This window comes from Papio anubis, chromosome 10 (assembly GCF_008728515.1).
Source record: "Papio anubis isolate 15944 chromosome 10, Panubis1.0, whole genome shotgun sequence".
Classification (NCBI taxonomy): domain Eukaryota; kingdom Metazoa; phylum Chordata; class Mammalia; order Primates; family Cercopithecidae; genus Papio; species Papio anubis.
This window is the reverse complement of record NC_044985.1, coordinates 24,391,668-24,417,727: the sequence shown is the minus strand read 5'-3', so window position 1 is coordinate 24,417,727 and position 26,060 is coordinate 24,391,668. Positions and strand designations below refer to the sequence as shown.

Below are 26,060 nucleotides of genomic sequence, written 5' to 3'. Positions count from 1 at the left end.
GCTCAAGTGATCCCCTCACCTTGGCCTCCTAAAGTGCTGGGATTTCAAGTGTGCAGCACTGTGCCCATCCTAAAACATTTTTATCACACCAAAAAGAAACCCTTCCCCACTTAGCTGTCCGTCCTCAAGCTCTCACTCTCTCAGCCCTAAGCAACCAGGTATCTACTTCCTTATAGAGTTGCCTATTCTGGAAATTTCCTATAAATTAAATCATATAATATGTGGTCCTTTCTGATTAGCTTCTTTCACTTAGCATGATGTATTCATGGTTCATTTATATTGTAGCATGCATTCATACTTCACTTACTTTTAATCATGATTGATATTCTACTATATGGGTATAGCACATTTTATTTATTCATTCATCATTAGATGGACATTTGAGTTATTTCCTCTTTTGACTAGTATAAATAGTGCTACTATGATCCTTTCTGTATAAATTTTAGTGTAGACATATTTTTTCATTTTACTTGGGTAAACTCAGATTCGCTGGGCCATACAGACACTATGTTGAACCATTTGAGGCATTGTGAAACTGCTCTCTAAAGTGGCTGTGCCATTCTCCATTCCCTCCAGCACTGTAGGAGAATTCTATTTTTCCACATCCTTGCTAATACTTATTATCATCTTTTTCATTAGAGCCATCCTAACAGGTGTGAGGTGGTATTTCATTGTGGATTTGACTTGCATTTTCCTGGTGACTAACCACTTTATTCTTTTGTTCAACAAGTATTTGTTGAGTGCCTAATATGCATCAGGTGATATTCTTTGGAACTTAGGCTTCATCGCTGAACTGCACAGATAAAGATCCCTACTCCCAAGAAGATTGTGTTCCTGGGAAGACAGATAATAAGCCATAAACCTAGCAAGTACAAAGGAGAGCTGAATAAGGGCATTGAGTGTGGTATAGTAAAGAGAGGCAAGTTGCAATAGGGAACTCAAGATAAGCCTCCTTCATAGAAAAGTGATATTTGAGCAAAATCCTGAAGGGGTGAGCTAGCTGGTTGTGTGAATATTTTGAGGAAGAGACTCACAGGCATAGAGAACAGCCAATACAAAGACCTTATATGTTTCATGCATTTGAGGCATAGTCCTGATGCATTTGTGACTAGCATGGAGAGAACAGAAGAGCATAGGGGAGCACAGTAGGTAATAGTTCCAGAGAGGTAACAGGGAGTCAGGCCATATAGGGCACTACAGAGCATTTCGATAACTTTTGAGGCCCTTAGAAAGGATTAGATGTGCAGACACTCATATCTGGATATAGGAAAGATGCCACTTTTACACATTTTTTAGCTTTTGTATTCTTGTTACATTTTTGTATTGAATTTCTGTTTCATTAATAGCATTCTAATGAAGAAGATGAATTTTAAATTGAGACAAGTTTCTAAAGCATATATTTAATTTTAAGGATTATGGGTAAACAGACTTAATGATAATCCAAAATTTTTTTCAAGTCTAAAAATAAACATTTCCCAAATGTCTTATTCAAGAAATTGATGAGAGTTTGCTTATGAGGAAGAAAATTGTTGGGAGTTGAATGTGGGAAGTAACGTATGCATAATTATCATGATTATTAAAAATGAATTAAAACTTACTTGGTGTGTAAATCATACTTTCATAAATCTGATTTTAAAAAGATGCATAGTTAAGAAGATGTGTACATGAAAATTTAGATAGTCATGTAGTCAGAACCTGTAGTAGTTTTTACTTTTTATTTTTAAAATATTTGCCTTTTAATTTGATATATAAAGAACTATCTTAGGATGACATCAACAAATATTTATGAAAATTCAAATACAGAACTTACTTCCCCACCATTACATATACATTTGATAAATATTTCCATATTTATTAAAGTGACCCTGAGGTGGCCTCTGGACGTGTATGTAATTTAACTCTATAGTTAAGTAAACATTTTGGGTATAACCTCCAGTCACGAAGTTTTGTCACTTTTTCAAAGTGACATTGAATTTTTTTTTTTTTTTTTTTTGAGACGGAGTCTCGCTCTGTAGCCCAGACTGGAGTGCAATGGCCGGATCTCAGCTCACTGCAAGCTCCGCCTCCCGGGTTCACGCCATTCTCCGGCCTCAGCCTCCTGTGTAGCTGGGACTACAGGCGCCCGCCACCTCGCCCGGCTAGTTTTTTTTTTTTTTGTATTTCTTAGTAGAGACGGGGTTTCACCGTGTTAGCCAGGATGGTCTCGATCTCCTGACCTCGTGATCCGCCCGTCTCGGCCTCCCAAAGTGCTGGGATTACAGGCTTGAGCCACCGCGCCCGGCCAAATTTTTTTTTTTTTTTTTTTTTTTAATTTGTTTGTTTTGGTTGGCAATCATGAGAATGTTCAGAACAGTATGTTTCAAACAGATGTAGGGGCAAAGGTAAGTCTTTCCTTGCCCATTGTTAAGTTCATAGCTGAGACCGTTAGAACAAAAGACATATTAACGAGGTAACAGCATATAAGTTTGTTTTACATAACTTTTAAGTGACAATGAAGCCTTCAGAAATAAACCTAAGAAATAGTGAAATCTGTGCATTTTTGTGCTAAGTTTGATGACGAAGTGGATAGTTGTGGAGTAATATGATGGGAGGACCATGTGGGTTATGATCTAATAGTAATATACTAAACCGTGGGGGAAACTTAGGCCTGTTTATTCAGATTCTTCTCCAAGTCACTGTGTAACATTCCCTTCCTCCACGTGTAGGGCACATTAGGGGGGCCTTTCCTCCAAGTATAGGGCAGATTAGGGTGTCCTTTTTTCCAAGGGCAGACTGTAGTCGTATGACCTACTTCAGTAAAAGGCTACATAATTCATTTACGGCTTGTTTCAGGGGAGAAAGGAGAGAGGAGGTCAGAGTTGTCTTCCTGCTTCTGCTGTTTTCTCAAATGCCAAGTTTCCATATTTTGTGGTAATGTGTCCTCAACCCCATTGGAGACACCCTCCCTTCCCTCATAGATACAACAAACAAATACAATTATTTGATTTCCAGAATTGAAAATCTTGTCGATGGTCAATATAACTTCATCTATTTATAACAGCTGCAGTTTCAATATCACAGGTGAATAGAAGCTTCGGGCCAGCCAATGTCCATATCATGAGACTTGCTTAGATAAAACTCTGCTTTTTTATTTACCTCAAAGTCACTAAATAGGCGTAATAACCTTTGTACCCTTAGTAGAACTTTTCAGTTGACATGCCAGCAAAAAATAAAATGGAATGCAAAGATTTCTCTAAATTAGACATCAGTTTTATCTCTAAGCATAGATTTGATGATGCGATAAAATCAGAAGTTTAAAACATTAAATTTACTAATGAAAATAAATTCTAAAAGTTAATTTTTAAGTTGATTTTTTAGTTTGCAACACTCTAAAAAACAAAAATAAGATTCAAAGAATATTTAAGATTTTAAATCTTATTTCACAGGTCTAAACAACTTATTTAACTCCTGTAATATTCATGCAAGAATATTAATAATTATAGCTAACAATTATTAAGAGCTTACTGTGTTGCCATGCTAAGTGTTTTAGGTATATTATTTAACATTTTCCAGAATCTTATGACAAACATAATTACTAATATATACTAATAAGAGGTATTGCTAGATATGAATGCAAACCTCTGACTCTAGCACTCATGCTAATAGTCCTAGGCTGTATTTTTTTCAAATGTATGGAATGTCAAATTAAATTGGCCTTTCCTTGTTATTCATACATACAAACACATTGACAGACACATATTCATGCATACATATAACTACAGGATAGTTTTTGACTTCTTGTAATCTAGCATTTAAAGTAATATATATATATATATATATATTTTTTTTTTCCTGAGCTTCTGTGAATGTCAGTTTGAAAGATTAAGACTGGAATTTCAGAATGGTGTGGACATATGAGGTTTTGATTTAATATATCCTCCTTTGATAGCTCTTCACTTTTTCTACTAAAATATTAAAAAGCCAGGAGTGTTGTATTTAGACAGTGAGATCCAGAGAGTAAAATCATTGAAATATTTATCAAAGGTATGAGTTTGATCCTGTGAAGATTATATCTATAGTTCTTCAGTAAAATACAAATGTTGGTAATACCATTCCACAAAGAAAAGATTTCATTTTATGTACATATGCAAATGAAGTACAAAGCCTAGCTAGTGGTTCATATATATATACACATACATACACACACACACACACACATACACACACTTTAAAAGAAGCAGCAGCAGAAGAAATAAACTCATAGAGCAGAAGAAAATATTTTTTTAATCACTCATTTATTTACTATTCTATCAGTAAATAATTATTGAAAGTTAAGTTTTAAGCACTTGGGTTACAAAAATAAAAAGACATAATCCCTGGTTTCAAATATTTCAGTCTTTCCAGAGAGATTGAGAAAATGAAAGCTCTTATAATATCCTCTGGTTAGTGTTCTAATGAAGGTGTTCAAAAACTGTTCTGGATGTGGAGAGGAAAAAGAAGTCATTTTACCATGGGCAGCTGGAAGAGGATTCCCAAAGAAAAACACTGTTGAATTGACTCTCACAATGAATGTGTCTGAAAGGAATTCAAAGTAAAAGGAACTCACAAAAATATATATTCATTTTTTGAAATAAAATACTCTTCATTATTACAAATCAGCTTATGAATCAAACTGTTTAAATGTACTTAATTCAGAATTTTGGATGAGCTATACATTTAATAATTGCAGTCATATATAAAGGCAAGAAAATAAAAATATAAAACTTGACCAGATTCCATTTAAGAGTGGCTACAACACCTCAGTAATCTCACAGTTTGTATTTCTTCTCATGAGTCCTCTGGGTGACCTCAGGCAATATTTTACCTTTTCTCTTTCCTTAGAAAGGGAGCAGAGGCCGGGCGCGGTGGCTCAAGCCTGTAATCCCAGCACTTTGGGAGGCCGAGACGGGTGGATCGCGAGGTCAGGAGATCGAGACCATCCTGGCTAACACGGTGAAACCCCGTCTCTACTAAGAAATACAAAAAACTAGCCGGGCGAGGTAGCGGGCGCCTGTAGCCCCAGCTACTCGGGAGGCTGAGGCAGGAGAATGGCGTGAACCCCGGAGGCGGAGCTTGCAGTGAGCTGAGATCCGGCCACTGCACTCTAGCCTGGGCTACAGAGCCAGACTCCGTCTCAAAAAAAAAGAAAGAGAGCAGAGATGAGCCATTGCTTTATTACTATCATATTTTACAGATTAGGAGACTGAGTCCCAAGAATCAAAAAGAGTTATCCAAAGAAAAATGAAAAATAATGAGTCTCAGAAGAGTTCTTTCCACGACTACTCTCTGGTGTATCTTCCAGATCTTTTCTCCATCCTCCTCCTTCTGTTTCTTCCTCCACGGGGCTTCCCCATATGGAAACTGGCTTCCTTTCCCTCTGGCCTCTGGTTGAGTTAGATAAATAGACTAGAAAGAGTTTGCATAAAATCAAAGGAATTCATTCTTCAATATCCCTCTCTGAAGGATCTGCCTCTTTAATGAACACTGGTGACTCTTTTCAATGTGACTTTCTTCTCCAGGATTCTGAAAATGTCTCCAGCTCATTGGCCTTTCCGGCTTAGGGTCCTCTACCATCACTTACGGCATCCCTATACTCTCCCAAAATCTTTGTTAAGAGTCCCTTGATTCAGCCCTCTTCATAGTATTGTAATTTGAGCATACCAGCTATTTCTTGCTTCAGGTTTAACTGATACAATCTTCTGGAAGACTTAAGGGACTACTGAGAAGCTCAGTGTAATAGAAATTAGGCAATCATGTTTTCTATTTGAAAGTAGTTATCTAGAGGGTTGATTTTACTATTAGAAGAGTTTCTTCTAATAAGAGATTATTAGAAGAAATAGAATATTATATATTTAGAAACTTTATTGCGTGTGTGTGTGTGTGTGTGTGTGTGTGTGTGTGTTCTTTCCTAAGAGCACAGTAGACACAATAGAGGAATAATTTTAGACCAGTGCTTTGAATGTGGTTCTTTACAAGTTTGGGTAGGCACTAATGTCATTTAGGCATCTTGTATTTGTTCTACAAACTCCCTCAGGCAAGTTAAATATAATAATCTATTTTATATTAAATATTTTACTTTAGTTTTTTAGTTTTTAAATTACTGATTTACCATATTACCAGTTTACCACATTTCTTTGAAATCAGTAACATTCTGTCATACCCAGCCATGGCAGGGACCAAGTTGTCGTTTCTTATAGTGATTGTTGATAATCTTGTCAATGAGGCAATCAGTTGGGGAGTTTGGGAAGCCTCCCAGTTTCTGGTTTTTAAATTGTGTGGTTTGACATTTAGCATCTGGGTGTTGGAAATATGTTGTCTGGCTTATAAAACTGAATATTTTTACATTCAGGTTTATTTTTGACTGGTCTGAGTGCTTTCACCAACAAGGCACCAGTGAAGTTTCAAGATGCAAAGGGTGTGTGACTAGTGACTGTAAATTTCTGACACATAAATTTCAAGTCTATGTGACAATAGACATAGATATGTCTATCTATCAGGACACACTTGAGAATAAGTAGCTGTATCAAGAAATGCATTTGGTGAAGAAACATGAATTATCATTTTGAAACATGAACCCATTTCTAGGCTCAAGCTAAAAGTGCCTTAAAATTATGCCATAATGGTGCATTACCATACAACATAGAAGAGTGCAATTTGTGATGACAAGGCTTCTGAGCTATACGTAAAGACTCTGACTAGGCATGCAAGGTGCAGCATTCATAAACTTTTAATAGAAGTATTTTAACATGGAAATTGAAACATGTAATTTAATGGATTTCATTTTCTGTTCCATATGAAATTTAATGGGAAATGAGATGGCAGGAGTTAGCTTGGTTCTTAGTGAAACCTATTGTACCCTACAAAAGCAACATGCATAATTATGGACTAAATTTAATAATGTTTTATCCTTTCTCTGTGTCAGCAGAAGTAAAAAACTAAACTACTAGTGTTAGTGTTAAAGTTAATAAAAGGTTGTTATAATGGCTTTTGGTGACAACATGGAAAAACTTCCGTTTTTCATAAGAACATCCATAACAACTGTTTTTATTTACATCAAGTACCAACATTTTCATTCTTTGATTCAAAAATGTTTGTTGATGGTCTATTTTATTAGTCTAAAGTACGATACTGGGGAAATCAAAGAAAAGACTATCTTCCCTAACTTGAAGGAGTATCAATTTAATTATAAAAACAGCATGTATACATCTGCTAATAAATCAAACAAGAGTTTCTCTAGTCCCTGTCACCAAGTCAAAATTAATTCAAATCTTGGATGCTTTGAGTCTGACATAGTCTCAGATTGCTTAGTAAATCTGTGACCTTGAGCTAACTTCTTCAAGCTTCAGTCATTACCAGTAAAATGTGGTTTAAAATAGTATCTACCACAAGGGTTATTGTGTAGATTAAATTATGCATTACACATGTAATACATATGCATCCTGTGTATTAAAAGCATTCATGAAATGTTAGCTCTTACTGGTAATTAAAAAAGATGAAAAGATAAGTGAAAACTCATGAATTCTGGTAAAACGTGATTTAGGGAGTCTTTCATTTGTAAATACCGCTGTATTAATTGGTTTCTCCTTCGCTTTTCTCTCTTGCTCAAAATATCAGAAGTATTATACTTTGGATGAATGCTGTGGATCTTGACTGGTCTCTCTGAAACTCTTTTGGTTCTTATCTAAACTAGTCTGTACAGCAGAGGCAGAAGAATCTTTAAAACTACAAACAAATAATGACACTAATCTGCTTTAAAAATGTTAACAGTTGACCACTGCTTTCAGAATAAAACTCAGAATCACAAACCATAGCCTGTAGAAAGGAATGTGTTATATGCCAGCCCTTCTTGCCTTTCTCATGCGGCCTATTTTTTTCCCAGATGTCTGAGGGAGAGTCACACTAAGCCTTTGTTCAGTTTCCCAGCACTTCATGCTCCCCATTGTTGTTGGATTTTGCACCAAATATTCCCTCTGTCAAAGTCCTTTCTTCCCAGTCCCCCTCCTCTTTGCTTTTTTGTCCTTCCCTTTCCCAGGACAATCTTAGATGGCATACCAGAGCAGTTATTATTTTTACACTCTTATAGCAAGCAATCTGTCCTTCATACTGATGTTAAAAATATGCATTTACTAAAAATTAAAACAGCTGTAAACCTCAAAGTATGGCTCTTATTAGAGGAAGGAATGTTTGTTTTAGCTCAGGCTGCTATAATAAAATGCCATAGACTGAGTGGCTTAAACAACAGAGATTTATTTCTCACAATTCTGGGGGCTGGGAAGTGTGAGTTCAAGGTGTCAGCATGATGAGGCTCTAGTGATGGCCATACCCCTTCTTTGGCTTTCAGATAGCTGCTTTCTTTCTGTGTCCTCACATGACAGAGAGAAAGGGCTTTCATCTCTCTTCCTCTACATATAAGGACATTAATTATATCATTGGGGTCCCACCTACATGACTTTGTCTAAGCCTAATTACCTCCAAAGGCCTCAATCCCAATTATCATCATACTGGGGTTTCAACACCTGAATTTGTGGGAAGGGGACACAATACTCAGTCCATAATACTATTACAGGTGACTGTTTATATTCATGAAATACTGACTAGGAAATGGCATGCTATCTCTAAAGAAATCCAAAAGACAAATACCATATTAAATCTGTGTACTTACTAGGTATTAGCAGTCTTTTTAGATTTCCAATAGGACAATTTCTGCATTAGTTTTCCAAGGCTCCAGTGTGTATTTGTTTGCATGTGTGTGTGTTTGGAGGACTGACAGTGATGTGAAAATCACTGTTATACAGCAATGTGTCCTGCACTTACATTGATAAAATTTTTCTAAGCACAAGAGAACTTAAGAAAGAACTCTCTTGTCATTTTGTAAAATGAGATGTTCTAATATATTACAGATAAAGGTAGACATTTTCCTTTCCTCTCTAAAAAGGTTGAAGTTTGGGGATATTTGCTTTTTTTAAGTTAAAATTTTATTTTACTCACAACTCAGAGTTCTTTGTACTGCTCCAGTGCCTGTCACTTTGAGTACTGAGCTCTTTCCCCTAGGAGGAAAAGACAAAGAAGTTGGGCAAACCATCTGCATAGCAGTGGGTAATGAAGCGAAGCGCTTAGAAAAGAAAACAGATGAAGAGAGCCCCCAATTTAATGCCAAAATACTCCTATGGGGTTGCAATTTTCAGTCCAGGTTTTTGAAAGTCTTGAGCGCAGCCAGGCCATTTGAGCAGGTGCAGTGCAAAGGCCTCAAAACTCACAACAACGCGTGTTCCTACTCATAAGTGGGAGTTGAACAATGAGAACACATGGACACGAGGGGAACATCACATACCGGGGGGCCTGTCAGAGGGTGGGGGGCTAGGGGAGGGAGAACATTAGGAGAAATACCTAATCTAGATGACGAGTTGATGGATGCAGCAAACCACCATGGCATGTGTATACCTATGTAACAAAACTGCAAGTTCTGCACATGTACCCCAGAACTTAAAGTATTGGGGAAAAAAAACAAACAAACAACAACAAAAAAAACTCACAACACTACAGCCGGTGCTAGGCCCCACTGTACGCCTGGATTGCAGAGCTAACGCGAGGCAGCCACCATCTCCCCATGATCTCTGTGTGAATTTGGGAAACGAATGGGAACTATAAGGGACATTGAAACTATACCCTTTGAGAGTAAGTATCTAAGGTACACCTAGTATGTTGACAGCTATTTCATTACTGGGTAGCACCAGATGCAAAGTAGGGAAAACAAAATATAAACATTGACAGTAAAAATAGTATTTTACTCTGCTCCTGTCCTTCTATGTGCTGCTACTCAACTTTCCATTACTGCTTTTCTTTTCCTGTCTCCATGACAGTGATAAAATGAGAAAGTTGTAATGAGTTGGACAGATAGGCTGTAGTGGGCTTACACCATTTTGGCTGGCAGCAGAAGTCCCATCAACTCCCTTTTAACTGAATACAAAAGCATATATTTGATACCAATTTGTAAGGTAAAAAAGGAAAGAAATATAAATTTCTAGTCCAAAATGGTGAATAATTATATATCTGTGTGGTAAGATTATTATTTTATTTATTTTTCCACTTTTTTTTTTTTTTTTTTTTTTTTTTTGAGATGGAGTCTCGCTGTGTGGCCCGGGCTGGAGTGCAGTGGCCGGATCTCAGCTCACTGCAAGCTCCGCCTCCCGGGTTCACGCCATTCTCCTGCCTCAGCCTCCCGAGTAGCTGGGACTACAGGCGCCGCCACCACGCCCGGCTAGTTTTTTTGTATTTTTAGTAGAGACGGGGTTTCACCGTGTTAGCCAGGATGGAATTTTTCCACTTTTCTCTGTTTTAAAATTCTTAACTACCCAAAGTGGGTCCCTGAATCAGATCATTGGCACCTGGAAGCTTGGGAGAAATGCAGAATCTCAGGGACAATACCTGACCTAGTGAATCCAAGTCTGAATTTCAACAACATCTCAAAGTGATTTATATGCACATTAAAGTTTAATAAATATCCCTTCATAAAATAGAAATTACTTATATATTCAGAAAAAATGGAAGTAATTGCTTGTATGAGAGAGTAATTAGCAGTTAATTTAGAATGAATGTGGCAGGGTTTTGGGAAATCAGAAGGATAATGTTGTTAATTACCTCACAATAATTTACAGTGTTTTGGGGTTTTTTGTTTTGTTTGTTTGTTTGTTTTTTGAGACAGAGTCTTGCTCTGTCACCCAGACTGGAGTGCGGTGGCATGATCTTGGCTCACTGCAACCTTTGCCTCCAGGGTTCAAGTGATTTTCCTGCCTCAGCCTCCTGAGTAGCTGGGATTACAGGCACGCATCACCATGCCTGGCTAATTTTTTGTATTATTAGTAGAGACAGGGCCTTCGCCATGTTGGCCAGGCTGGTCACAAACTCCTGACCTCAGGTGATCTGCCTGCCTTGGCCTCCCAAAATGCTGTAATTACAGGCATGAGCCACCATGCCTGACAATTTATATTTTGATATAGGATGAGGGAGAGAGATGTGATAATCTTTTAATTATCGTATTCCTTAAATTATCTATTTTCTCCAAACTATGCCAATTTCAGTAGTTGCTGAATGTTTTAATGTTAGAGTATAGTAATTCCTACGGAGGCAATGTGTGGCAAAAGGATGGGGTTGGGATTTGGAGATGAAATAAGAAGGTGGTTAACAATGTGAACACTGGGTGCAACTTTGCCACTTTGGCCAGGTTACCTAATTTATCTGCTCCTAAACTTTCTCATACATGTGAAGAAGATTATGTCTTCCTCACAGTTTATTAGTAAAACACTTAAATTGGTAATTGGCATGTAAGCTTGGTACATTTGCTGTTCTAATTTGGAGTTTAACCTTATACCAAATTCCAGATCCTACGTTAATGAGGTGTATCACTGTTGGCAAGTTGCAAATCTCTCCAAGCTGTTTCTTCGTATCTGAATACAATCTGCAATAATCCTTGCCTCACTCAATGATCTTAAGAATTAAATGAATAATGTTTATAAGTACTTACTAAATACCTTGTATAATTTTCTTATTGGCTAGAATCATTGTGTGCATTAATTTTTGTTTGTTTTGCTAAATATTTATTTCTTGATTACCACTCCTTTGCAGTAATCATTCTTGTAAAAGTTTCTTTTTTTTTTTTTTCCTGGTTACAGGGAAAAGTAACCCAGTGAGTCCTGTTTGGAATATTAATACTGAGGCCAAAAAATCAAATTGATATCTTTATTAAAAAATTATATTTAGGCAATTTAATTTGATTTTCAAATACAAAATTTAGAACAACTCTGCAAGCAGAAATCACTAAAGTCTGTAGTTCTAAAGTGGATACTGATTGCCAAGCTCTCTTGGCTTAGAATTTGATAAGGCAGAAGGCCCATTTCTTCATTCTAAGTATATGCCACAGCGCCTCCATCGATATAATTTCTCCATAAAAGGAAGGAATTACTTCCTATATTACATAATAGGAAGGCACAGATTTGTTCCAAATGAAACCAGGACCTGGTTTTCTGAAAAATAAAATAAAATAGATAGACCACTGGCTAGATTAATAAAGAAGAAGTGAGAAAAGATCTAAATAAACAATTAAAAATGACAAAGGAGATATTACCACTGACCCCACAGAACTAGAAATAACCATCAGAGAAAATTATGAGCACCTCTATGCACATACACTAGAAAATCTAGAATAAATAGATTAATTCCTGGACACATATACCCTTCCAAGATTGAGCCAGGAAAACGTTGAATCCCTGAGCAGACCAACAATTAGCTCTGAAATGAAGTAAGTAATAAATAGCCCACCAACCAAAAAAAGCCCAGGACCAGATGATTCGCAGCCGAAGTCTACCAAATGTACAAAAATGAGTTGGTACCATTCCTGCTGAAATTATTCCAAAAAACTGAGGAGGAAGAAATCTTTAACAACTCATTATATGAGGCCAGCATCATCCTGATACCAAAACCTGGTAGAGACATAACAAATAAAGAAAACTTCAGGCCAATATCCTTGATGAACATTGATACAAAAGTTCTCAAGAAAATACTAGCAAACTGATTCCAGCAGCACATCAAAAAGCTTATCCTATGATCAAGTAGGCTTTATCCTTAGGATGCAAGGTTGGTTCAATATATGCAAATCAATAAAGGTGATTCATCATATAAATGGAACAAAAGACAAAAAAACACATGACTATCTCAATAGATGCAGGAAAGGCTTTTGATAAAATTCAACACCCAAAACCTCAATAAACCAGGTATTAAAGGAACATACCTTAAACTAATAAAAGCCATCTATGACGAATCCATAGCCAACATCTTACTGAATAGACAAAAGCTGGAAGCATTCCTGTTGAAAATCAGCACAAGACAAGTGATACGTTTCGGCTGTGTCCCTACCCAAATCTCATTTTAAAATGTAGTTCCCATAATCCCCATGTGTCATGGGAGGGACCCTGTGGGAGGTACTTGGGTCATAAGGATGGTTACCTCCATGCTGCTCTCATGAGAGTGAATGAATTATCATGAGATCTGATAGTTTTATAAGGGGCTTTCCTCCTTCTTTCCTCTGCACTTCTCCTTGCTGCTGTCATGTGAACAACATGTTTGCTTCCCCTTCTGCCATTATTGTAAGTTTCTTGAGGCCTCCCCAGCCATGCTGAACTGTGGGTCAATTAAACCTTTTTTCCTTTATAAATTACGCAGTCTTAGGTAAGTCTTTGTTAGTAGCATAAGAATGTACTAGTACAACAAGGATGCCCTCTCTCACCAACCCTTTTCAATATAGTATTAGAAGTCCTGGACGGAGCAATCAGGCAAGAGAAAGAAATAAGGGGCATCCAAGTGAGAGAGGAAATAAAAATATCTTTATTTGCAGACAATATGATTCTATATCTAGAAAATACCATAGTCTCAGCCCAAAAGCTTCTTAAGCTGATAAACAATTTCAGCAAAGTCCCAGGATACAAAATCAATGTACACAAATTACTAGGATTCCTGTATACTAACAACAACCAAACAAACAGCCAAATCAGAAATGCAGTCCACTCACAATTGCAACACACACACACAAAATACCTAATAATACAACTAACCAGTGATGAGAAAGATCTCTGCAAGGAGTACTACAAAACACTGCTCAATGAAATCAGAGATGACACAACCAAATGTAAAAGCATTCCATGCTCATGGATATGAATAATCAATATTTTTAAAATGGCCATACCACCCAAAGGAATTTATAGATTAAATACTATTCTGATTAAACTACCATTGAAATTCTTCCCAGATATAGAAAAAAATGGTTTTAAAATTCATATGAAACCAAAAAATGCCCAAATAGTCAAGGCATCCTAATCACACAAACTGACTTCAAACTGTACTACAGGGCTACAGTAACCAAAGAGCATGGTACTCATACAAAAACTGTCATATAGACCAATGCAACAGACTAGAGATTACAGAAATAAGGCTTCATACCTACAACTGTCTGATCTTCAACAAAGCTGACAAAAACAAGCAAAGGGGAAAGGACTCTATTCAATAAATGGTGCTGGGATAACTAGCTAGCCACATGCAGAAGATTGAAACTGAACCGCTTTCTTAAGCCATACACAAAAATTAATTCAAAATGCATTAAATAATTAAATGTAAAACTCAAAACTATAAAAACCCTGGAAGACAAGGTAGGCAATACCATTCTAGACATAGGAACAGGCAAAGATTTTGTGACAAGGCACCAAAAGCAATTACAACAAAAGCAAAAATTGACAAATCGAATACAATTAAACTAAAGAGCTCTGCACAGCCAAAGAAACTATTGGCAGAGTTAACAGACCACCTATAGCATGGAAGAACATTTTTGCAAACTATGAGTCTTACAAAGGACTAATACCTAGCATTATTAAGAAACTTAAATTTACAAAAAAAAAAAAAAAAAAAAAAAACTCATGGAAATGTTGTCAAATGACAGACACTTTTCAAAAGAAGGCATACATGCAGCCAAAAAAATATGCAAAAAACCTCAACATCGAGAAATGCAATTTGAGAAATGCACATCAAAACCATGAGATACCATTTCACACCAGTCAGAATGGCTATTATTAAAAAGTCAATAAATAATAGATGCTGGCAAGGTTGTAGAGAAAAAGGAAAATGTTTTCAACCATTGTGGAAAACAGTGTGATGATTTCTCGAAAGCCTAAAAATAGAGATACCATTGGACCCAGCAATCCCATTACTGGGTATATACCCAAAGGAATGTAAATCATTCTATTGTAAAGATACATGCACATGTATGTTAATTACAACCCTACTCACAATAGCAAAGACATGGAATCTACCTAAATGCCCATCAATGGTAGACTGGATAAAGAAGATGTGCTGCATTTATACCATGGAATACCATGCAACCACCAAAAATAACAAGATCTTGTCCTTTGTAGAAACATGGATGGGGCTGGAGGACATTATCTGTAGCAAACTAATGCAGAGACAGAAAACCAAATACCACATGTTCTCACTTATAATTGGGAGCTAAATGATGGGAACACATGGACATATAGAGGAGAACAATAGACACTGGGACCCATTGGAGGGTAGAGGGTGAGAGGAGCGAGAGGATCAGGAAAAATAATGAAAATAATGAATGGGTACTAAACTTAACCCCTGAGGGATGAAACAGTCTGTACAATGAACCCCTGTGATACAAACTTACCTATATAACAAACCTGCACATATACCCCTGAACTTAAAAGTTAATAAAGGAATATAAATGTTTTTATTACCACCGAATTATACACTTAAAGATTGTAAAGATAACAAATTGCACACATATATTATACTTCTTCTTCTCTATACATCTCTTTATTTAGGATTTTGTTAATTTCTCTTTGCAATGTTTTATAGTTTTCAGATTCTTGTACATATGTTTTTATATTTAAATATTTTATATTTGTAGAGGCTATTGTAAATAGCTGGTTTTTTTAATTTCAATTTCTAATTGTTCATAGCTAGTATACAGAAATACAATTTACTTTTTAATAACAGCCATGTATCCTGCAATTTTACTAAATTAATATATTCATTCTAGCAGTATTTGTTGTAGATTCTGTTAAATGTTTTACGTAGAGGATTTAGTCACTTGCAAATGAAGACAGTTTGACTTATCTTTTCCCATGTAGATTCTTTTTATCTTTTATTTTTTTGCCTTATTATACTAGTTAGAAACTCCAGGATAATGTTAAATAGAAGTAGTGACAGTGATCACCCCTGTTTTGTGCCTCGTTATATTTCTATTATTAGTTTTTGAGTTTTTTGTCAAGAATAGAAGCCATATCTTATCGTGGTTTTTCTGCATGTGTTGGGACATGTATATGAGTTTTCTTCTTTAGTCAGCTATTATGGTGAATTATGCTGATTGATTTTTTAATATTGAATCGAGTTGTATTCCTGGGACAAACCTAATTTTATGATGTATTAGCCATTTTATTGACATAAAAACCCAGTTTTTAGTTTTACTGATTTTGCTCTATTGTTTTTCTGTTTTCTATTTTGTTAAATTTCCCTTCTTTAGTTTCTTCTCTTTATTACTTTAAGTTACTTTTCTTCTAATTTCTTAAAGTGGAAGCAGAAGTCATTGATTTGAGGATTTTCTTCCTTTTTACATTTTCCTTGCATAGTAGTTTGCTGGCATACATTTTTATACTCTCATAAAAAATTATTGACAGTTAAGCTAGTTTGAAACAGTTTGCTTCTTTCAGGCTTGGCTTCTACGATTTGTTAGAGAAGACTAGAACAAAGTTTATTTAGTCTAGGTTAACAGTTCCCCACTGCTCAGGCAGACCCTAAAGAGTACTCAGAGTCTCATGAATTAGAATTTGAATTACATATTTGAATCTGGTTGTTGTTAACAGGCATGATTTCTGGACCCATGTGAACTTGGGGACTCTTCTCTCTCATCCTTTCCAGTGGTTCTTTCACCAGCCTGGAGGAGTTGGCTTGCACACATGCATGCACTTACCAGTACTTGACTGAATGCTCCAGGATGACTCTTTTCAGATACTCACAGTTCCCTCTGCTGAACTCTCTACTCTTGACCCTCTGCCCAGTGAGATATAGCAACCCATAACTTTCCCATAACTTTCACTTCCCATAACTTTTATTCATGGAATTATCTGGGCTCTGTTTTTGTCCTGTGTGTGCTGCTACTTATAATCTCTCTCTGGTAAATGGTGGATGCCATGGGATGCACCCAGTATTTCCTATTACCCAGAAATCAATGCCTTTCATTTCCTGATGTGCAATGTTTTCAAAAGTGTTGTTTCCTATATTTTGCTGTTGTGTGGTTGTTTTAGATGAAAAGATAAATCTTGTCCCTTTTGCTCCATACTGATCTGAGTGAAAGTATGGTCTTTACTTCTAAACTTTTAATCTCAGGCATGTACTAGTTTAGTCACTCATGTGGTGAACTTCCTGAAGAAAGAACCTAGATCTTATGGTTCTTTATATTCCATAGGTAGTTCTGGGAACTTGATGAGTATCTACTGTATATCCGGTGATTTCTTACTAAAGGTTAATAAATGTTTATAATCTTCATCTAATATTTTTGGCTTGTTGATTTTTGTTTATAATACCAAACAGTACACTTGTTGCACACATTGAATTGTTAAATAAAAGTATACTTGAGATATTATGTAAATACATTGCAAGCACTAACAATGACTAAAACATTTTAAATATAAAGCATATCATAATTCATTTAGTGAAATTTTATTTTTATCTGATGATTTATGTTAATTAAATCCAACTAAACCAAATCTTTTATTTTTGAAGCAAAAATGGGTGTGGATATATAAATATATATTCATCATAAAAATACAGTATTTTAATTTATTTTAGGTGATAGTTAAGTCCGGCCCAGGAACTTTCCTCAGCTTGGCTGTTTATGACAATTATATATTCTGGTCAGACTGGGGAAGAAGAGCTATCCTGCGGTCCAACAAGTACACAGGAGGAGATACAAAAATTCTTCGTTCCGATATTCCACATCAGCCAATGGGAATCATAGCTGTTGCCAATGACACCAATAGCTGTAAGTTATAATAGAAAGCAAATGTATTTCCTTATTGTATAATCTCTGATCTCTAAAAATGTATATATGTTTCCTAGTAATAGTTGGATTTGTTTTTTCTTTTTAAAAATATTATTTGTTATTACTACGATGGTTGATTTTGTTTTTTTTATAGTTCTTAGGAATAGTGTTCAAGATTTGGTTGTTCAAAATATTGAAATTATCTGAAATATTCAAGGCAACTTCTATATTGCATAATTTACCATCACAGGAGCAGTTCATTTTTAATTATTTCTTCTAAAAATCTTATTTCTCTCTCAATCTTCATATCTTTGAATTTTCAAATCAAGTTGTTTCAAATCATGAAAATTACGCTTGATAGATAAACTTTGCATCTGGGCTGAACAGTTCTTGAGTCAATGCAGTGCTTACAAAATTGCAGTTTGCAGTATCAATGTGGTTTCTAGCAGAACTAGTTCATTTGATGCCATGGTATCAGATGTATTAGAAAGATTTGATTAGTGTTGCATACTTTTGTAATGTACTTAGCCTTAGGAGTGCTTAGATTTTCAAAAGTCCTGAATGTTGCTTTTTAATGGCATGTTATTGAGAGATTGAAGCAGTCTAATAGTTTACTATTAATATATATCTAACATAGAATAGAAATTCGATATAAAATGTTACCAATACAACCTCTTTATTGTAGGTGAACTTTCTCCATGTGCATTATTGAATGGAGGCTGCCATGATTTGTGCCTTTTAACTCCCAATGGGAGAGTGAATTGTTCCTGCAGAGGGGACCGAATATTGCTAGAGGACAACAGATGTGTGAGTAAGTAAAGAGAATTGAAATGTAATATGACATATCTGTTCCAAATTCCACACACATAACTGAAATTGTGTTTGTGTATTCATGAAGTTATACTCTCTTCCAATATTAGAAGCTTAGTCATGTTCTCTCTCTGCTCTAAAGAAAACTGAGTCCGCTGTTCTGCTTAGTTATAACACTATGTACTAGATAATGATAACCAAAATGGTAACATATGTTTTTACCCTCCTGGTTGTGCACTAGAAAGTATTGGGGCTAGGTAGAGAAGTATCTGCACACAATGGTCATCTGAAAACTTCCAGTTGTGACTTTGTGAATTCAGTCAATAGCAAAAGTAATTGAAGCTGAAATAAACTGGTATACAGGCAGTATATCAGTAGCCTTGCAGTAAAACCACTCACAGTCCATCACAGTATGTAAATGAGAGAGAATGGCTCATGCAGCTTATTTGTAATCTTTTCCAAACTGTTAATTAAGAGTGTAACATTGCAGCCTTGCATGATGTTTATACCTCCCAAAGGCATTACAATCTTTAATTAGTACCATTACAATATACACTTATTAACAGCTAAGTTTCCAAAACTGTTTCCAAAATAAATCAAGGTTCAAGTGTTTCAATACTGCCATGAAAAGCTTGCAAGCAAAATTTAAAAAGGTTAATTTCCTTTTAACATTAAGACAATATATATATAAGGTGGGAGAGAAGAATCTTGTTGGAAATTGGTGAAATCACTCTCAGGATGTGTCAAATTTGATACATTTTTTTCTCTCCTCACCCATTAAATATATCCTCAGTGCATATCTTTTCATGCAGAAAATTAACAGAGTTGGATATGTCTACATAATAAAAATAAGTATTTTTCATCTTCATCTTCAGTTGTTTTTTACTCTCTTTCCAATGGAAGGATTTTATCTCTTTCCTGCTCTTCAATGTAAGTGCTTGGGCATAATTTTCTTTAGCTTGAAAACTATTACACCATATACAAAATAACATAGACATATTTTCTCACTGTGCAAGTTGATACTACAACCCAAAAAGGCACCTCTTAGCACAAAAAGTAAAAGTTGTTTTATTTAAGACTGTGCCAAAGCAAATGAGAAAATGATGCAATTGGTCAAAATTTTAAATACAGATGGCCAATTTCCATATTTCGGGCCACAAATTCCCATATTTCTTTGTCACTTAACACTTCTCTGAATTGCTCAGGCAATGGCTTAAATTCTTTCAGTTTGCCTTTGTGGTTTCAGCTGTAATGGTCTGGATCTGATGCCATCTGTAAGCCTGGAGTGTTAGACATGCATTAGAATCACTCATGTTTCTTTCACAGGTCACTGCAGGCTAGTAGTGAAGCAATGCCTTTAGTCACAACGGCAAAGCTTATTTCTGTAGAGTGGAGGCCTGTCCTTGCTGCATAATACATTCAATACAACTGTCCCTACTAAGCTTCTCTCTATTGATGAGAGGAAATGAATCAGGAAGAAAACTGTCATTTTAAACAAGCACGATTGTATTCACATGGAACTGTAGAGTGATATTGGATTCCTCAGAGCTCACAATCTGTTATAGAGGCAGACGACATCCATTGTGCATTCATATTGAAATCCTGTAGTCCAGCGGAGAGATTAGAGAGTAACTCTTGGCTTCTCCTTGTCAAATTCATCTTTAGGGACATGAGAATGTTTGTAGCATATCTGTGTCCTCATCTAAGTGATTTTACCCAGAGCAGTTCATGAATGTTAATGGCAGCATTAAAGGGGTGAAAGGTCATGTACTAACACCTAACTGAGGGCAAATGAGGGAAAACCATTTGTTGTCATAACTGTTGACAAGAAGATTAGGCAGTCCCCTTGCATACAACATTGCTAATCTTATTGTAATCCATAAAAGAAATAGATATAGTAAATATAATTAGATGAAGTAATTGCTGTTCAGGAGAATAAGGGCAACTGAACCATGATGTTTCCAGAAAGAAGCAGAAAGCACTCAATATTATTTTATCAAATGAACGTACCTGAAGAAGAATTGTATTCATATAATATTTGTTTTTGCATAATATACAAAACCTACTTATCTTTGAATAGTTTTTGTCTTTTCCCCAAAGGCACTAAGATGGCAACAATGGACATTTGGGTCTGTTAGAGTGAGGAGAGAAAGAGGGTGGACAAAGGTAAAAAAATTAACTATTGGTACTATGCTCAGTACCTGGGTGACAGGATCAATCATATCTTAAACCTCAGTATCATGTAGTAAATCCATGTAACAAACGTGCACCTGTACCTGCTGAATCTAAAATAAAAATTGACATAATTTAAAAAAAAGCCTTAGATAAATAGACCCTCTACTAAATTAATTAAATTCTAGGAATAATAAAGAAATAAACCTTGGAAAGTTCAAATAGTACTAGTGGCTGTTTAATTGAATATTCCTGAAATAAAGCTCAAAAACTAATACTAAATTATAAAATTAAGCTATATTCTTTCATTAGCAGAGATGAATGAATTCTGCTTACCTCCAACATAAATAATACAAATGTATTTAAATGTACAATTATTCAGCAAGAAACAGGGTGAGTACATACATGCAAGCAGACAGTATATCCCAAAAATTGGATCCCAAAGTCTGCTGGTAAATCTATTACTGAAGATTAAAAATAAGTCCATTGTCCTCAATAGAAACCCTTCAAAATAGTAATCACATACTGCCATTGTAAGGATGAAACTTAACTGTAGAAAAGATCTTTTTGTACTTTCAGACTCTTAACTTACAAATTAGTGCAAATCACCTAAAAATTCAAACTCTTAATTTCTAATAAAAATTCTGAGGCTTAGAAATGAGACTTTCTGACAGCAGTCATTTGGAGTCCATAGCATCAGGTGTACATGCTTTCCACTTGACCATCGTCCTCCTGCCCCTCATCCCACTGATTCCTGTACACTTTATGGAGTAGGTGCTGCTCATGTATGGCAGCAAGAAAGAGTCTGCTCCTGGGAACCTCCCACACATGGATCTGACAAAGGTCTTATTTTAACAATTCTTATATTTCTGAACAGTATAACTTGCTACTGAGGTTTAATCAGAAGATAGTTAGGAAGACCAGAAAGTGGGGAAAAGTAGGGACTATTCATTTGACTGAGATGGTTCACATTGAACGTTCACAATGGGTACTGTACGCACTGAAAAATATTAGTATATTGAAAAATACATAATAGATTCCAGTAAGAAAACACAAAAACACTTTCACTATGTACGGAGCTCATTTAACTGGCTCTTTTTAAAAACAATAATAATAATTATTATTATTATTACTCTTTTGAGACACAGTCTTGCCCTGTTGCCCAGGCTGGAGTGCAGTGGCGAGATCTCCATTCACTGCAACCTTGGCCTCCCAGGTTCAAACGATTCTCCGGCCTCAACCTCCCATGTAGCTGGGACTGCAGGCACGTGTCACCACGCCCGGCTAATTTTTTGTATTTTTGGTAGAGATGGGGTTTCACCATGTTATCCAGGATGGTCTCAATCTCCTGACCTCGTGATCCACCCACCTCGGCCTCCAAAAGTGCTGAGATTACAGGCGTGAGCCTCTGTGCCTGGCCAGAAAATTATTTTTTAAGATCTTAATTTCATAAAGAAATGTCATAAACCATGGCTCTTTAATTTTACATTTTGATAAATTTTAGTTTATCTTTATAATTAAAATTAAGAAAAATAATTGTAGTGGTGTCAAAAAATACTGGTCATTGCACAAAAGAATTGACTTTTTTTTTTTTCCTTGCAGCTAAAAATTCCTCCTGCAACATTTATTCAGAGTTTGAATGTGGAAATGGTGAGTGCATTGACTACCAGCTCACCTGTGATGGCATTCCTCACTGTAAGGATAAATCAGATGAAAAACTGCTCTACTGTGGTAAGTGTCCAATATGGGTTTGCTCATTTCAGATAAAGTTTTCTGATTCTTTTACAGTTTTTGGTTTGCTTGTCTCTGTTTGGTTTATGTGGATAATTTCTTTAATATTTCTCATTAACCTGTTGATCTAAGGCAATTGATGTGGCTTTGCTTGTGTTAAAATGAGGTACTTTATCTCCTATTCTATAGCCATGATATTCACTAAATAATTTCTTCATGGTTTTATATCCACAAAATAGACTTTTTTATTTTATTTTATTTTATTTTATTTAAAGAGACAGAGTCTCATTGTGTTGTCCAGACTGGTCTTAAACTGCTGATCTCAAGCAATCCTCCTGCCTCAACCTCACAGAGTGCTAGGATAACAGGTCTGAGCATCACATCCAACCAGAATATGAATATTTTTAAAAGTAGTAGCTAATCTTCTGAACTCCCTACTTATTCATCTCTAGCAGTAGGTTTTAGGTTTACTTTCCTTAAAATGTAACTCAGAAATATCAGTGTTTTTTGGATATGGACAGGCTTACTCTGAAGCAAAGTTTCACCAACAGACAATAGCACATTGTTGGGTTGTTATCAAAGTCTTGTCAGTTCTATTTCTGTCTCCAGGATTAGCATGGGAGCTAGTGTCCTCTGGTACAAAGGCTTATTTCCTTAGGCACGGTCCACATCAAACATAGAATTCCACCAGCTATGCTGCTTTTGGTAACACTTAGTGACAGTCAACCTCTAACCTCCCTTAGGAGTAGAGATTAACTTTTATGCTCTAGTAAGCAGCTGAGATTTCCCTTCATTGCAACAATATTTTTCCTGGAAATCTGCCTTTGCATAATCATTGATAATCATTGTATATTTGATCTAGATTTTTTTAAAATGGTCCTGATTTATTTTTAATCCTGGAAATCCAATAGCATTGGGCTCATATGCTATGCAAAATTTAGGAGTCTATATCTGAAATTGCTACATTTTATGTCTACTTTTCTCCTCTATTCCATTATCTGGTAATAATTACACCTGAATAATTAAAGAAAAGTCAGAACAAGGGAAAGACAGGATCTGTGAGTTCCACAGACAGTCTTCTCACTCTTTTACATTACATGATAACACACCATCATTTAAACTGAGAGTCTACTGTAATTTGTCCATAATTGATGTGCAACCAATATCTTAAAGAGTTTATCTCAAATAACATATTCGCTTTAATGAATGGCTATATTCTATAAGATATAAAAATATTAAAGCATATAAAAGTAATAAACTCACAGGTTTGCATTTACTATAAGTTGACTTGAGATTATATTTGATGTTATTTTTATCTTTGTGGAAGTCAGATGATACTCGTGTAGAGCAGGAGTTGGCAAGCATTTTCTGTAAAGGTTCAGCTGGTAAATATGTTAGGTTTTGTGGGTCATATATGCTTTCTGTCACATATCCTTTGTTGTTTATTATTTATCATCCTTTAAAAATGTTAAAACTATTCTTAGTCCAATAGCGATATGAAAACAGTCTCACAGGCTAGATCTGGCCTATGGGTAATAGTTTGCCAATGCCAGGTGTAGAGTATGGGCTTTGGACTCACACCTGAAGTTAGATCTTTGTTCCCAAACCTGCTAGTGTAACTAGCCTAGTGTACAAACCCTAGTGTGACTAGGGTAAGTAACATAACTCACTTCTCTGTGTTTTAGTTTTCTGCTATGAAATAGCTAGCTCTTATGAGTAGTTGAGAGTATTAAACCAGCAAGTATTTATCTACATATACTCAGTACAGAGCCTGGGACAAAGCTGACGTTTAATACATGGCGGCTATAATTATTGTAAGTAGTAGCTTCTGCCCCAAATCAGAGAATGTCAAGAAAACTTTATAATGGTAAATAGAACTCAGAAGGTCATTCTTTCTCAGGGAATTCTGTAGATATTTTAAGATAATTTTTAAGAGCAATTTGTTGATATTTAGATGACTCCATGAGACACTGATTCAGGAATACATGTTTTGTTGCTTTTTCTCCTCATTATAAAATCCTTGCAGATAGATGCAAAGGATATAGGAAATGGATGTTGGAGTGTTTTTGTTATGTTTGAGGTACATATTTATTGCTTCAGAATTGAATACGTGATGTATGTTTATTTCTGTGCTACTTGACAGAATTGCCAGAAACAATAACATGGGTATAACTTGAAAAGATCTCCAGGCATGAATGACTAAAGTTAAAACACTAAGTCGGAAAGGGCCCTTGCTGAATGAACTACTCTTTGACAATACAGAAACATTCTAATCCACAGCTTTTGTACTGCACAGCACTTGTTTTATAGATCCACAATCCAGTCATTATGAATGAAATATTATCTGTGATTTTCATTTTGTACAAATATTTCTATACGATCTCTGGTTATGAGTTTCTACTTTTATTTATAAGAAAACAGAAGCTGTCGAAGAGGCTTCAAACCTTGCTATAATCGCCGCTGCATTCCTCATGGCAAGTTATGTGATGGAGAAAATGACTGCGGAGACAACTCTGATGAATTAGATTGTAAAGGTAAATACTTGTTCCATCAGTTGCGGAGTATTGGTGTGCTAAGTGTTTCCTGAACTTTTCCAACATTCATTTCTGAGAGCTCTATGGTATATAACACCTAGTAACATCTATGGATCACATTTTGGTAAATGCTGTTGGAATGGAGTTGCTAAAGTTACTTGAAAATTCTGACTATGTTCTCTATTTCTGTTTTCTATTCGTTTCCTCACTTTAAAACACTTATAATTTCTCACTTCTTCAGTTCCACCTTCCTGGATTTGGACATTTCTACCAGAATGTGTAATATTGAATTTTCTGCTCCAAAAATGTTCCCCTTTATCCCTTAGTTCTTTGTTTTACTCACGATCACATTTTCCTAACCACTGTACAGGAAACTTTGGTGTTCTCCTTAATTTCTCCTTCTCACATATCCAATCATCAACACATCTTCCAGTTCTTTGAAATAGCGTCCATTTCAATCCAATTTAAGCCTGGGTTAACAGAGTATCCCTTTACCTGGTTTCCCTGCTTATACTTTTTCCATTTCATCCCAATGTCATCAGTCATGCTAATACTGTTTAACATTTTCCCAAAGTGACTATTGCGATAGATGATGAAGCCAAATTACCTGAGTTCAAACTGCTGCCTCAACACTTACTGTCTAAATTCGGATATTTCACTTAACTATTCTGTGTCTCAGTTTCCCAAACAGCAAGGTAGGAAAAATAATGAAATAAGAATAACAATATTAAATAAGTTTAGAACAGTATTTGGCAATAGTGAATGGTGTATTAGCACTGGCATGTGTGTGTGTGTGTGTGTGTGTGTGTGTATTGCACTGATAAAGAAACCTTTAATGGAATGTCAATGTTTGCAGAATACATGATAAGTTTTAGTCTGACATTGAAAGCCTTCTTAAATCTGGACCCCACAGATATTTCCAAAGCATTATCACTTTAAAGCCTTTCCATTCAATGAACACATTTTATTGACTGCAATGCATTAAGATTTGAGACACAAAATTCATGAGATACGTGCCTGCACTCGAGAATATCAAATTCTAACTGTAAGACAGCCATGTAAACAGATGAAGATATATATCTGTGATTGCACACATAAGAACACCCATATGTCTTTTTTTGGTTTTTGGCTTTGAAGTATCCTCAAAGCTTTCATAGGCTATACTGAATTTAAGCTGAGTCTTAAACTAAAAA

At 35.7% G+C, this 26,060-nt stretch overlaps 1 protein-coding gene across 3 annotated transcripts in view; it reads left to right on the top strand.

The window, feature by feature from the left end:
• LRP1B (LDL receptor related protein 1B) overlaps positions 1-26,060 on the top strand; it is a 1,950,491-nt gene that overhangs the window by 1,614,441 nt on the left and 309,990 nt on the right. For all 3 annotated transcript variants that reach the window (XM_031651763.1, XM_031651762.1, XM_031651761.1), the window contains 4 exons: positions 17,428-17,620; positions 18,306-18,431; positions 22,205-22,333; positions 24,748-24,867. In XM_031651763.1, the coding sequence (XP_031507623.1) occupies positions 17,428-17,620; positions 18,306-18,431; positions 22,205-22,333; positions 24,748-24,867 (568 nt within the window). The remainder of the gene's footprint in view (positions 1-17,427; positions 17,621-18,305; positions 18,432-22,204; positions 22,334-24,747; positions 24,868-26,060) is intronic.